The sequence below is a fragment of the Rattus rattus genome, chromosome 8 (assembly GCF_011064425.1).
Source record: "Rattus rattus isolate New Zealand chromosome 8, Rrattus_CSIRO_v1, whole genome shotgun sequence".
NCBI lineage: Eukaryota > Metazoa > Chordata > Mammalia > Rodentia > Muridae > Rattus > Rattus rattus.
In genome coordinates, this window is record NC_046161.1 from 4,601,329 (window position 1) to 4,617,804 (window position 16,476).

Consider the following 16,476-nt stretch of genomic DNA (forward strand, 5'->3'; position numbering starts at 1 on the left):
TCAAATCAGTAGCCTTCCTCTACACAAAAAACAAGATGAGAAAGAAATTAGGGAAACAACTCCCTTCATAATAGTCCCAAATAATATAAAACACCTCAGTGTGACTTTAACCAAGCAAGTGAAAGATCTGTATGATAAGAACTTCAAGTCTCTGAAGAAAGAAATTAAAGATCTCACAAGATGGAAAGATCTCCCATGCTCATGGATTGGCAGGATTAATATAGTAAAAATGGCCATTTTACCAAAAGCGATCTACAGATTCAATGCAATCCCCATCAAAATTCCAATCCAATTCTTCATAGAGATAAAGAGAACAATTTGCAAATTCATTTGGAATACCAAAAAACCCAGGATAGCTGACACTATCCTCAACAATAAAAGGACTATCCAGGGAATCACCATCCCTGAACTCAAGCAGTATTACAGAGCAATGGTGATTAAAAACTGTATGGTATTGGTACAGAGATAGGCAGATAGACCAGTGGAATAGAATTGAAGACCCAGAAATGAACCCACACACTTATGGTCACTTGATCTTTGACAAAGGAGCCAAAACCATCCAATGGAAAAAAGATAGCATTTTCAACAAATGGTGCTGGTTTAACTGGAGTTCAGTATGTAGAAGAATGTATATCGATCCATTCCTATCACCCTGTACAAAGCTTAAGTCCTAGTGGATCAAGGACTTCCACATCAAACCAGATACACTCAAACTAATAGAAGAAAAAGTGGGGAAGAATCTCAAACACATGGGCACTAGAGAAAATTTCCTGAACAAAATAACAATGGCTTATGCTCTAAGATCAAGAACGGACAAACGGGATCTCATAAAGCTACAAAGCCTTTGTAAGGCAAATGACAGTGTCATTAGGACAAAACGGCAACTAACAGATTGGGAAAAGATCTTTACCAATCCTACAACTGATAGAGGGCTCATATCCAAAATATACAAAGAACTCATGAAGTTAGACGGCAGGGGGACAAATAACCCTATTAAAAAATGACCCCATTTAACCCTCAGGGCTAAACAAAGAATTTACAGCTGAGGAATATCGAATGGCTGAGAAGCATCTAGAGAAATGTTCGACATCTTTAGTCATAAGGGAAATGCAAATTAAACCAACCCTGAGATTCCCCCTCACACCAGTCAGAATGGCTAAGATCAAAAACTCTGGCAATAGCAGATGCTGGCAAGGATGTGGAGAAAGAGGAACACTCCTCCATTGTTAGTGGGATTGCAGACTGGTACAACCATTATGGAAATCAGTCTGGAAGTTCCTAAGAAAATTGGACATTGAACTACCTGAAGACCCAGCTATACCTTCTTGGGCATATACCCAAAAGATGCTCCAACATATAAAAAAGACACGTGCTCCACTATGTTTATAGCAGCCTTATTTATAATAGCCAGGAGCTGGAAAGAACCAAGATGCCCTTCAACAGAGGAATGGATTCACAAAATGTGGTACATCTACACAATGGAGTACTACTCAGCTATCAAAAACAATGAGTTCATAAAATTCATAAGTAAATGGAATGAAGTAGTAAGTATCATCCTGAGTGAAATAACCCAATCACAGAAAATCATACACGGCATGTACTCCTTGATAAGTGGATATTAACCCAAATGCTCGAATTACCCAAGATGCACAGACCATATGAAACTCAAGAAGGGTGACCAAAATGTAGATATTTCACTCCTTCTTTAAAAGGGGAACAAGAATACCTATAGGAGGGGATAGGGAGGCAAAGTTTAAACAGAGACGGAAGGAATGGCCATTCAGAGCCTGCCCCACATGTGGCTCATACATATACAGCCACCAAACTAAATAAGATGGGTGAAGCTAAGAAGTGCAGGCTGACAAGAACCGGATGTAGATCTCTCCTGAGAGACACAGCCAGAATACAGCAAATACATAGGCGATTGCCAGCAGCAAACCACTGAACTGAGAATGGGACCCCCGTTGAAGGAATCAGAGAAAGGATTGAAAGAGGTTGAAGGGGCTCGAGACCCCATATGAACAACAATGCCAACTACCCAGAGCTTCCAGGGACTAAGCCACTACCCAAAGACTATACATGGACTGACCCTGGGCTCCAACTGCATAGGTTACAATGAATAGCCTAGTAAGAGCACCAATGGAAGGGGAAGTGGAAGGTTGGACCCCCAGTGAATGGGATTGTTGGGGGAGTGCAGTAATGGGGGGAGGATGGGGAGGGGAACACCCACATAGAAGGGGAGGGGGAAGGGTTATGGGGATGTTGGCCTGGAAACGGGAAAGGGAATAACATTTGAAATGTAAATAAGAAATATCCAATTTAATAAAGATGGAAGAAAAAAAAGATATTAAAAAAAAAAAAGAAGTTAGACTCCAGAGAACCAAATAATCCTTTTAAAAAATAGGGTATAGAGCTTAACAAAGAATTCTCAGTTAAGGAATATCGAATGGCCAAGAAGCACCTAATGACATGTTCAACATCCTTATTCATCAGGGAAATGAAAATCAAAAAAAACCCCTGAGATTCCTCATCATACCAGTCAGAATGGCTAAGATCAAAAACTCAAGTGACAACAGCTGCTGACGAGGATGTGGAAAAAGAGCAACACTCCTCTATTGTTGGCGGTATTGCAATCTGGTACAACCACTCTAGAAATCAGTCTGGTGCTTCCTCAGAAAATTGGACATAGTACTACGTGAGGAACCAGTTATACCATTCCTGGGCATATACCAAAAGATGCTCCCACATATAACAAGGAAACACGTTTCACTATGTTCACAGCAGACTTATTTATAATAGCCAGAAGCTGGAAAGGACCCAGATGTCCTTCAATAGAGGAATGGATACAGAAAATGTGGTACATTTGCAGAGGAATACTACTCAGCTATTAAGAACAATGACGTCATGAAACTCTTAGCAAGTGGATGGAACTAGAAAATATCATCCAGATTGAGATAACCCAATCACAAAAGAACACACATTGTATGCACCTACTGATAAGTGGATATTAGCCCAGAACCTCAGAATATACATGATACAATTTATAGAATATATGAAGCTTGAGAAGAAGGAAGATCAAAATGTGGATGCTTCAGTCCTTCTTAGAAAGGAAAACAAAATACTCACTCGAGGAAATACCGGGACAAAGAGTGGAGCAGAGACTGAAGGAAAGGCCTTCCAGAGACTGCACCACCTGGGGATCCATCCCATATGCAGCCACCAAACCCAGTCACTATTGCTGATGCCCAGAAGTTTTTGCCGACAGGAACCTAATATGGATGTCTCCAGAGAGGCTCTGCCAGAGGCTTATTGATACATACAAGGATGATTGCAGCTAACCATGAGACTGAGCCGGGGAGGAGTTAGAGAAAGGACTGAAGGAGCTAAAGGGGTTTGCAACCCCATAAGAAGAAAAACAATATCAACTAACCAGATTCCCCAGAGCTCCCAGGAATTAAACCACCAACCAAAAATTACAAATGAACAGACCCTTGGGTCCAGTCACATATGTAGCAGAAGATGACCTTGTTGGAATCAATGGGAGGAGAGGCCCTTGGTCCTGTGAAGGCTTGATGCCCCAGTGTTGGGAAATGCCAGGGCGGGGAGGGTGGGGGAAGGGGGTGTGGTTGACCACCCTCACAGAAGCAGGGGGAGAGGGAATGGTATAGGGGGTTGCTGGAGGGGAACCTGGAAAAGGAGATAACATTTGAAATGTCAACAAAGAAAATACCCAATAAAAGAAAAAAAGAAAACACCAGCTGAGTAGATATTTATAGATCAAATTATAAAAGTATAAAATATATTCAAGTTTTAATAGTATTCTCTCAAATTGCAGACTTCACAAAAGGCAAAGCACTTTCTTTCCAGTGTTTCCCAGAGCTGATCTGAGTTACACCTGCAGTACTCTATGATCTGAGTTACACCTGCAGTACTCCATGATCTGAGTTACACCTGCAGTACTCCATGATCTGAGTTACACCTGCAGTACTCCATGATCTGAGTTACACCTGCAGTACTCCATGATCTGAGTTACACCTGCAGTACTCCATGATCTGAGTTACACCTGCAGTACTCCATGATCTGAGTTACACCTGCAGTACTCCATGATCTGAGTTACACCTGCAGTACTCCATGATCTGGTTACACCTGCAGTACTCTGTATGATCTGAGTTACACCTGCAGTACTCTATGATCTGAGTTACACCTGCAGTACTCCATGATCTGGGTTACACCTGCAGTACTCTATGATCTGAGTTACACCTACAGTACTCTATGATCTGGGTTACACCTGCAGTACTCCATGATCTGGGTTACACCTGCTGTACTCTATGATCTGAGTTACACCTGCCGTACTCCATGATCTGAGTTACACCTGCAGTACTCCATGATCTGAGTTACACCTGCAGTACTCCATGATCTGAGTTACACCTGCAGTACTCCATGATCTGAGTTACACCTGCAGTACTCCATGATCTGAGTTACACCTGCAGTACTCCATGATCTGAGTTACACCTGCAGTACTCCATGATCTGGGTTACACCTGCAGTACTCTATGATCTGAGTTACACCTGCAGTACTCTATGATCTGAGTTACACCTGCAGTACTCCATGATCTGGGTTACACCTGCAGTACTCTATGATCTGAGTTACACCTGCAGTACTCTATGATCTGAGTTACACCTGCAGTACTCTATGATCTGAGTTACACCTGCAGTACTCTATGAGCCATTTTGCTCTTCCACACTGAACGTATCTGTACACGGCAGTGTTTCAGAGCAGGATACAGGAAGGCCCTAAGCAGTAACAGTGAGAGGCAAGAGGACACACAGCCACAGAGAAGCAAACAGGTCAGAGAAAGCACTGTTTTGGTCTTAGTTAAGTACTCCTGGAGGGGCCTGAGACAAAGTTAAGAGCATTGGCTGCTCTTCCAGAGGACTGAAATTCAATTCTCAGCAGCTCACAACCATCTGTAACTCGAGTGGCAGATAATATAACATTAGATTCTGGCCTACACAGGCTCAGGCACACACATGGATCAAAATCATACAAGCAAGAAAACACCCATATATAGAAAAAGAAAAGAAAAGCCCCTTATGATATAGAAATTGGATTTCTGACCCACTAGATCAAATATAATCTGACATTATTGAAGAAATAATTAGAAATACCCTAGTATTTTTAAGTGCTAACACTATTCTAAAGAATAATTTAAAATTATATTCTTATGAAATTAAAGTTAATAATGGAATATATTCATATAGCTAAATAGTGTCAAGCCTCACTTACTTCCAAACCTTAGCTTATTATAAACTATCATAAATACTTCAGAATATCAGAAGTTCTAAGTTTGATATACAGAAACATACACACACACACAAACAAGAATGCAGGCCCATATTGATACAGATGTCCTGTTAAGTCTACCACTATGTGTTAAGAGTTAAAAGTCAAGAAAAGCTGAGGATTGTGCCTGAAAAGAGGCTGAAAAACGTTCCTTACCTCCTTGGTAAATTCCAGACGCGATTTCATATTCAGATTTCCACCAAGTCCTCGTATAAGATTAATAATAAACTGGTCATGATACTTGCATCCATGGAGGTGGGACAAACCATTCATCACAGTCCCAACCAAACTTGTTTCTACCACATAATCATTCTGTTGATTAAAATTCATGGAACCAAGGTAGGAAAGACAGGTATTAACCAGGAAATGTCAAACCATACAAATCATTTGCCAAAAAAAAAAAAAATCTTTACATCCATCCTTCCTTTTTATGTAGGAATTATTGATGCTTTTCAATATATATATATATATATATACTTTGAAAATATAAAAATAATTTTTATAAGTAATTATCCATTTTTGAACTATAAATTCTAGAATTCTCAAATAGATACATGATGCATTTCCCCCACCTGCACAAGATACATATTTTAAAAACTTCAGACCAGAGCTAAGGTGGTTTGCATGTTGAAATGCCCACCACAGTTTCATGTTTTGAGACCCGTCTCCAGTATGATACCATCATGAAGGTACAATCTTTACAAGGTGAGAACCAGTTGTAGAAGTTGGTCACTAGAATGACCCCTGTTCACATTTACAGCCACCCCTGGACCTGGCCTGTTTCTCTACTTCCTTGCCAACAACATGAGGCACAGTGATACAAGGAATCCCAGCCACATGCCACCACTGTCATGAGCTCTATCAGCACCGCTCTGCTTCCCTGTCATGACAGACTAAAGGTTCTGAAATTATGAGCCCAAACCTCTTTGCTGCCTTATGGGTGACACAGAAGTAAGTACTACCACAGACAAACTGACCTACTTCCCCTTCACCACTCTTCCATCCACTGTAGGATTTAATCAGCTTACCCTTCCATGGCGAATCTCAGAACTAAGTGCGCACTAGCTAATGTCACAGTCTTCTTCGAACAATCACACACATAGCAACACCAGACAAGGACTAGCACTGTTAGAATGGGACAGCGACCTGGCGAACAGATGTCAGACACAGGGAGCAGGCATCTCACCGCCAGGACCAGCTCCCTCTGGAATTCACCAGGGGGCATGACACGCTTGCTGCCTGCCCTGAAAGAACTTCCATGTGAATGTAAACTTACTAATAGGTTTGCTGAGTGTTAGGGTAGAAGCAAGTAAGAGAAACACCTTCATCAGACTGGGGTTAAATCTTCCTTCTCTAAGGACAGGGAAAACTAGTTTGCAATATTTTAAAATTTGTCTTAATTTCTGCAGGTTTCATCCTTACAAAGGAACAGAAGCAAACACAAAAGAATAAAAACCAACAGCAAATTTTCAATTTTTGTGTAATTGATATGAAAAAAATTGACCTTTAGATGAAGTTCAGACTAGTAGTCACTTGACATCAAAGGAATAGTTGCTATTTAATTTTTGAATGTTTGCATTTTTCATAAAATTAATAACATGAAAGAAAATCCACATCATTTTTTAAATCATGTATGCTTGAAAACAGACTACAACCATCTACTCATACGTCTTGGTAAATTATTCCGGCAATGCTGCTGATGGTCATGATGTGTCTCGGTGGCACTGTCCTGCCCCACACAGACCCTTTTCTAAAAAGATGTGCTTACTAGCTTAGACTTCACATACTTAGATGTCTATTTTTATTGCATAAGCAAACATTTCAAATATTAATGTAAATAATTTGCTGTCCCTTTTGAATTTTAAGTAATTGCTTAATAATATATTTAGCATGATATACATGTAGATAATTATTAACAATAAGGTGAGACAAAATGGTTTTTCCACTGAAAAAAAAGACATTGCAGTGTGTTCAAGCTTTTCAGGTAAGTTAGGCAAGATTCCATAGACACAAAACAAAGACTAACTAATAAAAGCAATTTAAGTGGACAGGAAAGGGACAGCAATGACAATGTCTACTCTGTGCCCAGGTCCCAGCAGAGCTCTACCACAAGGCAGCAAAGGCAGGCACAACCCAATTATACAACCCACTTCAGTGATCATGAAATACGGTCAACTCACCTGCTTTAAAACCCACTGTAACGCTTTTGAAAAATAATCTCCAATCCAGTTTTCGAGATTACTTCTGTATTCAACAGGCTGATTCCTCAACCAAGATTTTATGAGAGAATTAAGATCTGTCTCTTCATCACTACAGGGGATTAACATAAAAATGCAAGCTACTTAGGAAGAAACTTAAGCCAACTTAAGTCCTGTTCTTATATCCCATCAAGTATGTCAGCAGTTAGCAAAGAAAGTTGGCTTCAGTGACTTCCATGTGTGTGCTGTACAAATTAGCAATACTCAAGACCCTACTGAAAAGTTTTCACTGGGCCTCTCCACAGACACATACTTAGCAAACATGAGGAGAAATAAAGGAAATGCAAAAGGTCCAAACTAGAATACAGAACAACCTAAAAGTTAATAGATAGCTTTATTTTACATGAAATCATACATATTCATTGTGGCTCATACAACCAATACCTGTGCCACCAACAATTCATCATCCTCTGTAGTAGTATGTGACTGTTTCTGCATACTATTCATAGAACCTACTTATGAGGTACGTATCTTTTTATCCTTCATAAACACCAATCTTACTTCCTGTGCGCCATCTTTCTACTATGTTTAAATTAATGTAAAATACATGATAAATATTGAATAAAAATTTTAAGTTTACCTGTAAACTCACCTTTTACTGTATTCTCATAAGACCATAACACTAAATACATGAGAAATTTACATTACAATGAAACTATTTACCTGAAATAAAATTTTAATAATTAATCTCAATACCAATTGAAGATCATGATTAGCTTAACATAAATGTTTCTAATAATACTTTCAGTGAAACAAGCAGTTAAATAATTTCAGATATACTGTAAACCCCAGTAGTAACAGCAGTGCATCGGCCTCAAACTGCCATGAAATACGAGCTTGATGAGTGATAAACTCTAAACACTGTGCCAAACTATAACTCACTCTGGAAGATAAATCTGATCCAAATGCCCATGTTCTTGTATATAAATGATTATGTGACACCTAAAACTAGCTAGTACTTGTAACTGTGGATGTGACATCTAAAACTAGCCAGGACACGACAGTGAGTATGTGAAATCTAAAACTAGTTAGCACTCATTTTTGTTGTTTAAGCCTTTTCTCAGTTCAGAGAAAAAGTAAAAAATGACTTAGGAAAGAGGTTGTCAAGGTGTACGATGCCAAATTTAGGCCTTGGGCCCCAATGCTGAATTAGCTGTAATGTCTTATGGACTTTAAACTCTGTAACTAAGATATGCTACTGGGATTTAAGCACCTTGTACCAGTGTTTATTGAGTATGCTTACATCTCTGAGTTCAATCACAGTATTTTAAATTTTTAAAGGAAATTAAGTAATTGCTATTTCTCTTAAAGAAAATACTTAGAATTTTGAGAAAATGCTAAAATAATTCACATATAATAGAATAAACTGTGAATCAATTAAAATCCAAACAAAAAAGCTAATCATAGATACAATCAGTATGAATACATAACTCATATAAGCTCACTTTTTTTAAAGACAAGGTTTCTCTTTGTAGCCCCGGGTGTATTGGAACTCACCGGTACACAGGATAGTCTTGAACAGGATAGTCTTGAACTCGGAGAGTTCAAGTGGACACCAGCCTCTGCCTCCCAAGTGCTGAATAAACAATGTGCACTACTCCCACCAGGCTGCATTCACTACTCCCACCAGGCTGCATTCACTACTCCCACCAGGCTGCATTCACTCCATTCCTGTTAGTTATGAAACTAAAGGGTAAGCAAATTATACTCTACTATATAGTACAGAAATGATCTGTGGCTTACCTAAGAAATATCATTCCCATTCTAGATATTGTGGCTGGTGAAGCACAACTTAAATCATGAGTTTCAAATACAAAGTTAACATTTGGACCAAACTGAATCCTTTCTCCACTGGGCATGGTGAGCAGCCGATTATCATCCAGAACAGAATTCAGAGATTCTATCCATTCAGGGTCAATGTCACCATCACAGATTATCCATGAGCTGACATCTATTTCCGAGACACAAGAACAAGGACTTTAAAAAATCATACGTGCGTGTGTGCGCGCGCGCGCGCACACACACACACACACACACACACACACACACACACACACACACACACGGGGTGGGAGGCAGGCACTGTTAGGGAGTAAAGTAACTTTCATTACTTAGAACTAATCTCCATCTTAATATAAAGAGCAGAGTTGAGCAAGGTGAAGTGTCTTAGGAAACAGTGTTACCCACGTTAGACAAGCTGTGGACAATCCTCCTTCTACTGCTCAAAGATAAGCTACAACCAACACAGTATTCTTATAGTCATCTACAACCATGCAGACTGAATTCACAATGTCCCTTGAAAGGCAGTGTGTAAGATGGATATTTCTGTCTCAATGAGATAACTGAAATAACCTCCTAGTCTATGTGTTTGGCATGTTACAATAAGATATGAGTACGTTATATAATGTCTCTTTTAGAAAATATGGGAAACCTAATTCTCATTGGCAATGAGACTGAGTGCTGCCACTGACTTTAGTATTACGACGGTGCCCTGGAATGGGAAGAACAGTAGCCAGGTTACACATGCAATGCTTGCCGTCCTTTTAAGAACAAAAGCATTTCATCTGAGCATTTCCTCACATCAGAGTCATTCAAATTGTACTAAGAAACAATTCAAAGCAGGAAATGCCACCAACAGTGTGGGAAAAGGTAGCATGAGGCCTTTACTTAGTGTAGTATATAAGAAAAATGAAGAAACTCATTGAAAAGCCCTCTGATGGCATCAATTTCTGAAGTACCGTACTCGAAAAGCTACTCATTGAGAGTTAGCACAGTAGTGATTTCTCCTTAAAACCAAGTCAGGTATGGTGGCATGAGCCTTTAATAGCTGCACTATGGAGGCAGAGGAAGCAGATCTCATTGAGTTCAACTTCAGTCTGGTCTACATAGCAAGTTCTATGCCAAAGCTACATACTAAGATCTTGTCTTAAAAATACAAAATGCAAACAAAAAACAAAACAACTAAAGTAAACTGAGAAAACTTACTTTTCTCAATAAATAAATAGTTCTACCATTTCAATTTTCAAAATAACTCAGAAGGAAATAGTGACACTGACAATGTAATGATGTTCAAATACATCAGTTATATTAAGAAGGCATGTTAACTAATTAATCCAGGATTCTATATGCTTTCAGTAAATTAGTTATGAATTATATTTAATCACTGAGTAAATAATTACACTGATTTTTATTTTATTAATTTGCTATTGAGTGATGAATAAAATGGCAGCATAAACAATTCAACAAAACAATAAAAATAGTAACATCTACTAAAATATCCAAATAATCATTATAAAGTGTTTTAAGTCACACATACACTTCAGTGAAAACATCATAAACAGGTTTGCTACTAAGATTAATAAATTAAATAGTGACTAACCTTGAGGCTCACGAACTACTTGGCGAGCACTATTTGTCAAGACACCATCAGACCATTCTCTTGTATCCATGTCAATGTGTCCTAATAACTGATGTCTCGGCATTGCTTTGGGATTCATAGTGTACTGTTTTACTACTTTGCCAATTTTACAAAGTGCAGCCCTTAACATTCTCCAAAGGGTAGACTTGCCAGCACCACTTGGACCAACAATAACAACGCCCGTCCTTTGGCGCAACTGCTCATATAACTCTAGAGCCTTCTTCATCTAGTAGAAAAGAAATATATTCATATGTGATTCACCAGTCATGCCATTCGGCAAACACCCTTCTGCAAATATAAATTTCTTTACTGCAGAATAAAGCCTCAAATAGACCACAGGTTAAATAAATGAGAACACATTTACAATGTGATCTTCAAGCTCAGCCTTTGTCTTTTAAAGAGGCTGCTTTACACAAAGTTGAAAACATAGATGCTTTATCTTGTTTAGTCATTTAAACATTCAAACACATGAGTTTACTCAGTTACTAATTAATATTCTACTTCTCAATACAAGTTAAAGTGAAACGCTCATTTTAAATAATCTGTGCTGTATAAAGAAGCGCTGTTAGAAGAATTTCTACGAATACATCATCAAGGTGCAACTCAATTACACGTAATCAATAAGCAACACAGAAGACACTGTGGGCAGGCAGATGCTGACTCTTATGATGATTACTACCTGGTGAAGAGTTAATACATAGACATAAGTGACACTACACCCACATAAATGACAGAAGCGAGCACAGCACATCAAGAGCCCTACTCAGACCCTGAAGTCCCAAGAAGCATCCTAGAGTAAGAGTAAAGCTGACAGACGAACAATGACTGAAGAGATGACTGATAATGACATTGCTAAGGATTGACTAGGGAGAGGTGTTAATCTACTCCAGAATATCCCTGACAGTTACCTGATTGGGTATGACTTCATAATTGGCCTCCTCAAAGACTTGCTTCAATGCAGAACTTAGTTCATTGTATTCTACTTCTTTAAAGTCAATGCCAGGGAAGACATCTTTAATCAGTGCATCAAACCGTGTGCAATCAGCGAATGTGAATTTTGACATTGTATTAAGTCTCAATGCTTGCACCACAATGTGATTTTCATTAACTACAGAAAAAGTTTCATTTTAAAATTATTTTTTATCAATTGAGTAACAAAATGTTCTGAGTAAGCTATAGCCTTGCTATTCACTACTAATTATTAAACAGCATGCTAGACACACTTATAAACAGTAAGTCATAACTGCCACACTTCCTTTTGCATGTTTTGATTGCTAAGAAATAAACTCTTTCCATGAATTTGAATCCTAGTGTACCACATTTTCACACTAAAAATCATCATTTCCATTTGTATCATTATTTCTATTTGTACAATACTTTTACCTTTTATGTCATATAATCCTCTAACAATCAAGTAGTTTACAAATAATTACTATTTCAGTTTTATACACATACTAAGTCTCCAAGACATGACACAGCAGTAAATGTTGCAATCTACTCTATATTTAAGTATTTCCAAATTCCAATGTTATTAAAAAGAATTTCTTTCCTGAAATAACACTCTAAGCCGTTCTCAACATATGAGTTGCGATCCTTTAGGGAGTTGAATGACCTTTAGGGGTCACCAAAGACAATCAGAAAACACACATATTCACATTACTTTTCATAAAAGTAGCAAAATCACAGCTGTGAAGTAGCAACCAAAATAATGTTATGGTCGGGGGTCACCACAACATAAGGAACTGTATTAAAGAGATGTAGCACTAAGAAGTTGAGAACCACTGCTTTAAATATAATCTTGGATTCATCTTGATCTAAATAGCTCAGAAACCCACTCTTAGACTAAGTGCAAATGCTCATGTTATTACTGGATTCTTATTAAGTAGATTCCAGACTAAGCAAGAAATACACAAGGCAAGGACACTATTTTTGTTGTATTCCCTCGCATTTCCCCGAAATTCCTGAATTATAAGTAGATATAAAGAAGGGTGAGAGCTCCCAAGTTGATTTTAAGTACTAAATTCATAGCCATCTTCATTTACTAAGCATGAATTTTTAATATTTCTTTAAAACCATCAAAATAGAAAAGATACCTAAGCCTTTCACAAAACAACTGTCTATCTTTCCATGTGCCGACCCAGTAGTGGAACCTGAGGAAGTTCCTTTCTGAAGATGTGAACCTTTAGCATTTAAAGCCCAAGCAAGGAATTTCATGTCACCCTTTTCTACACTTGGATCTTCAGTCTTTCTTCTGACTGAAGTTGACCTTTTGTAGAGCTGGATCAGAATAGAAGTTGTTTCACTTTTTTTTTTTACTGTGAAATTTTCTTCCTTCTCCTTAGATTGTGATTGATAGTTTTGTTATTTAATTTTTAATAGCAACTTGAAGACAAAAACGGCATTTCTGAAAGAACACAGGAGTCATTTCTTCTGTAAGACGGGACAAAAGTATTTGCTTTCTATGAGCCAAGTATGGTCTGAGTACATGCTGATGTTAATAGTTGAAATTATGTACAAATGAGGAAAGGGGAAATCCTTTTAAAATCAGCAAGAACGTAAGCGGCTATCGCCTAAGCTAAGAGGCAGAGCTTAGTCTTAAGTGCCTCACTTTGAAGGTAAGATGGACTGAGTGACATGTTTACAGCCAAAACCTAAGGATCAGGGAAAATCAGTTTTACAGTAAGGAAGACTGGCCAGCACCAGCTTCACCAAGGGAAAAAAGCAGCATCCCAGGTGATGTCATGCTATGCACCTAGCAGCAGAGCACAATAAACGTCTGCCTCTGCCTCCTCTCGGTCACTAAGACCTAATGCACACAGTATACTGCCTCCATCTATTGGAAGGAAAAACATGGTGATGTCTCTCCAACATCTCTGTTAACAAAATCTCATGTGCCACACCTATAATCAGAAACATTGAGGGCAGACTCCTTCAGTGTGTGGAAGCAGGACCTCATCATGTTTCCTAGGCTGGAATAGAACCTAGTCTTCCTGTTTCACCCTCCTCAATTCTGGATTAAAGGTATACCTCACAGCCTGATTCTAATGAACATTAATTTTAAAAGCAAGTAGATTTGACTATTCTTTTACACATCACTGTTACTTCATATGCAATGTATGATTTTTCCTGTCAGGTTAAAAGTAGAAAAAAATCAGAACAATATGAACTTTCATTCAAAAGAAAACACAGCAAAACCATTCAATTAACTGACACAAGTATACCACACTAAGATGTTAAAAATAAACTAACTCTGCAAGGTTTATAGAAATTGTCTACATTGTATCAACCTTTCAGCAATACAAACCATTCAAAATTAAAACATGTTTCTAAAACTAGGTATTTTAATTAGAATAATCAGCCATACCATCTTGTTTTGTGCTACTTTTCTTCAACTGTCTCAGAAGATTCCCACTTCCTCTCAGAACTGTCTTCAAAGCTCTCAGTCCCCAGTCATAATGCTGCTGAGGAGTCAAAAGTTCCCTGAGGTAATGATAAAGAAAAGGTTAATTTTCCATGAAATTATTAGCATCACATCCAAAGAAATATAGATTGAGACATAGAAATTAATACCAGAATTTCATTAGTTTACATGAAAAAAACAATTACACAAATAATCACTCAAGAAAGCAACTGAAGAGAGCATCACAATAAACGAGATAAACTCATCGTGAACAGATCATTATCTTAATGAAGCCATAAAATCAACTATTACTGTCACTCATAAACTCTTCGATAACCCAGCTTACTCTCCCACCTTTAACACTATTCCCTATTATCTAGTAAAAATATGAATAGAATCAAAACATGAAATCATCCCTCTGAAGAGCTGGGAAACTGGTGAAATAACCATTTAGTCACAACAGTTCAATACAAATATTGTGGAGAAAATTTTTATCAAGTTAATGACAATAAGGAAAAAAATAGTTTAATACAGATGTTTTATTATTATTTGAAATAAAATACATTGTATTCACATTATAATAAAAAGACCAACAAGCTCATTGCATAAACTAGAAAGATATAAAAAAATGAACATACACTGGAAACACAAAACGTGAACATTAAAATGGAGGAACCCACCTAGATAGGTTGAAAATAGCGACCAACTTTCTGCCTAATTCTTTAGCATCTTTGAAGCCCTCTGAATACAGAATTACTTCTGCTATGAGATCATTGTCTGGACGCGACATTGCCACTGGCCTGAAGAGCTGTTTAAGGTTATCCGGAAGTTTTTGTCTTCCTCCATAACCTTTTCCAGCGGGATTCATGGTGATAAAAATTCCAGAATTGGCATTTATTTCAACCTGGAATATTAATTTAGAGTATATGTATCAAAGACTTTAAAATGAGAAATTTTATTGTAATAGAATTTCTATGCATAATTCTAACATCTTAGTAAAAGTAGTCTCCATATACTAAGCACAGCCTTATGTAATACATAATGCACAGCTCAGGAACCCCTGTATTATAGTGAATTTTTCCTAACAAGTTTTCAAGTTTAAGAATAGATAACTCATTCTGTGTCAAGTAGTGATTAAAAGTGTAACCTCTGAAAAGCACACAAACAATTCACACCGAGGACTCCTCTACTTTTCACTGTCAAGCCTTGGTTTACTCATCCCCAAAGCAGACCAGCAGCACCTGCTTCCAAAGACTGGACTAAGCTTTCAACCAGACATTAAAGCTCTCTATGCACATGACACTTTAGAAACCTGAAAGCCATTTCAGATAGAGCAGCTAGTCACATAAGTCACAGACTAGAGGCAGCAATGACCTAAGACCAGTGCCAGTGCTAGAGTGAAGCCAGTCGCATGAGGTGTTCCCTACCTCTTTGCCAAGCAGTTCACATACACTTCTGTGGTTCTTCAAAGCATCCTGAATGGTCTGGATCTGCATGGAAACGGCTGAAAGAACAGCTTCTTCCAGTCGATTGAACTCATCAAAGCAACCCCAGGCCCCGCATTTCACCAAACCAACAAATATCCGCCCCATTGATTTCACATCAATGCCCTGAAAAAATAAAAAATAAAAAGTTTTCATTAAAAATGATGAAAATATCTAGTGCTAGAAATAATCTGTTATTCTGTACTGATAACAGATGATCATTCACCTCCAAGCATTGTTATTCTGTACTGACAACAGATGATCATTCACCTGCAAGCATTGCCTGTGCTTTGCTTTGCTTTTAAAATAAAAATTTATAGTCAAGAATAGTGGTGCACACCTGTTATGCTAGCCCTCAGAATAGGGGCCAAAAAATTCGAACGCCAGGCCAACCTGGGCCACACAGAGAGATTCTGTGTCAACAAAGTCTGAGAGTGGGGATCAGGGGGGCAAAGAAAAGAAGTTACTCCTTCAGAATTCAGGACACTTTCAAGGAACTTCCTCATAAGAACACAGAACTAGAGACTTCATTTCAGGCCTTTTTTTTTTTTTTTTTTTTTTTTTTTTTGGCTT

General features: G+C 38.0%; 1 protein-coding gene across 3 annotated transcripts in view; it reads right to left on the reverse strand.

Annotated features, from left to right (window-relative positions):
• Nucleotides 1-16,476, reverse strand: part of Dync2h1 (dynein cytoplasmic 2 heavy chain 1) — a 198,172-nt gene that overhangs the window by 156,263 nt on the left and 25,433 nt on the right. For all 3 annotated transcript variants that reach the window (XM_032911134.1, XM_032911135.1, XM_032911133.1), the window contains exons 22-29: nt 15,847-16,029; nt 15,100-15,323; nt 14,384-14,499; nt 11,928-12,127; nt 10,981-11,245; nt 9,345-9,552; nt 7,524-7,653; nt 5,500-5,655 (exon numbers count right to left, since the gene is read on the reverse strand). In XM_032911134.1, coding sequence (XP_032767025.1) covers nt 5,500-5,655; nt 7,524-7,653; nt 9,345-9,552; nt 10,981-11,245; nt 11,928-12,127; nt 14,384-14,499; nt 15,100-15,323; nt 15,847-16,029 — 1,482 coding nt within the window. The remainder of the gene's footprint in view (nt 1-5,499; nt 5,656-7,523; nt 7,654-9,344; nt 9,553-10,980; nt 11,246-11,927; nt 12,128-14,383; nt 14,500-15,099; nt 15,324-15,846; nt 16,030-16,476) is intronic.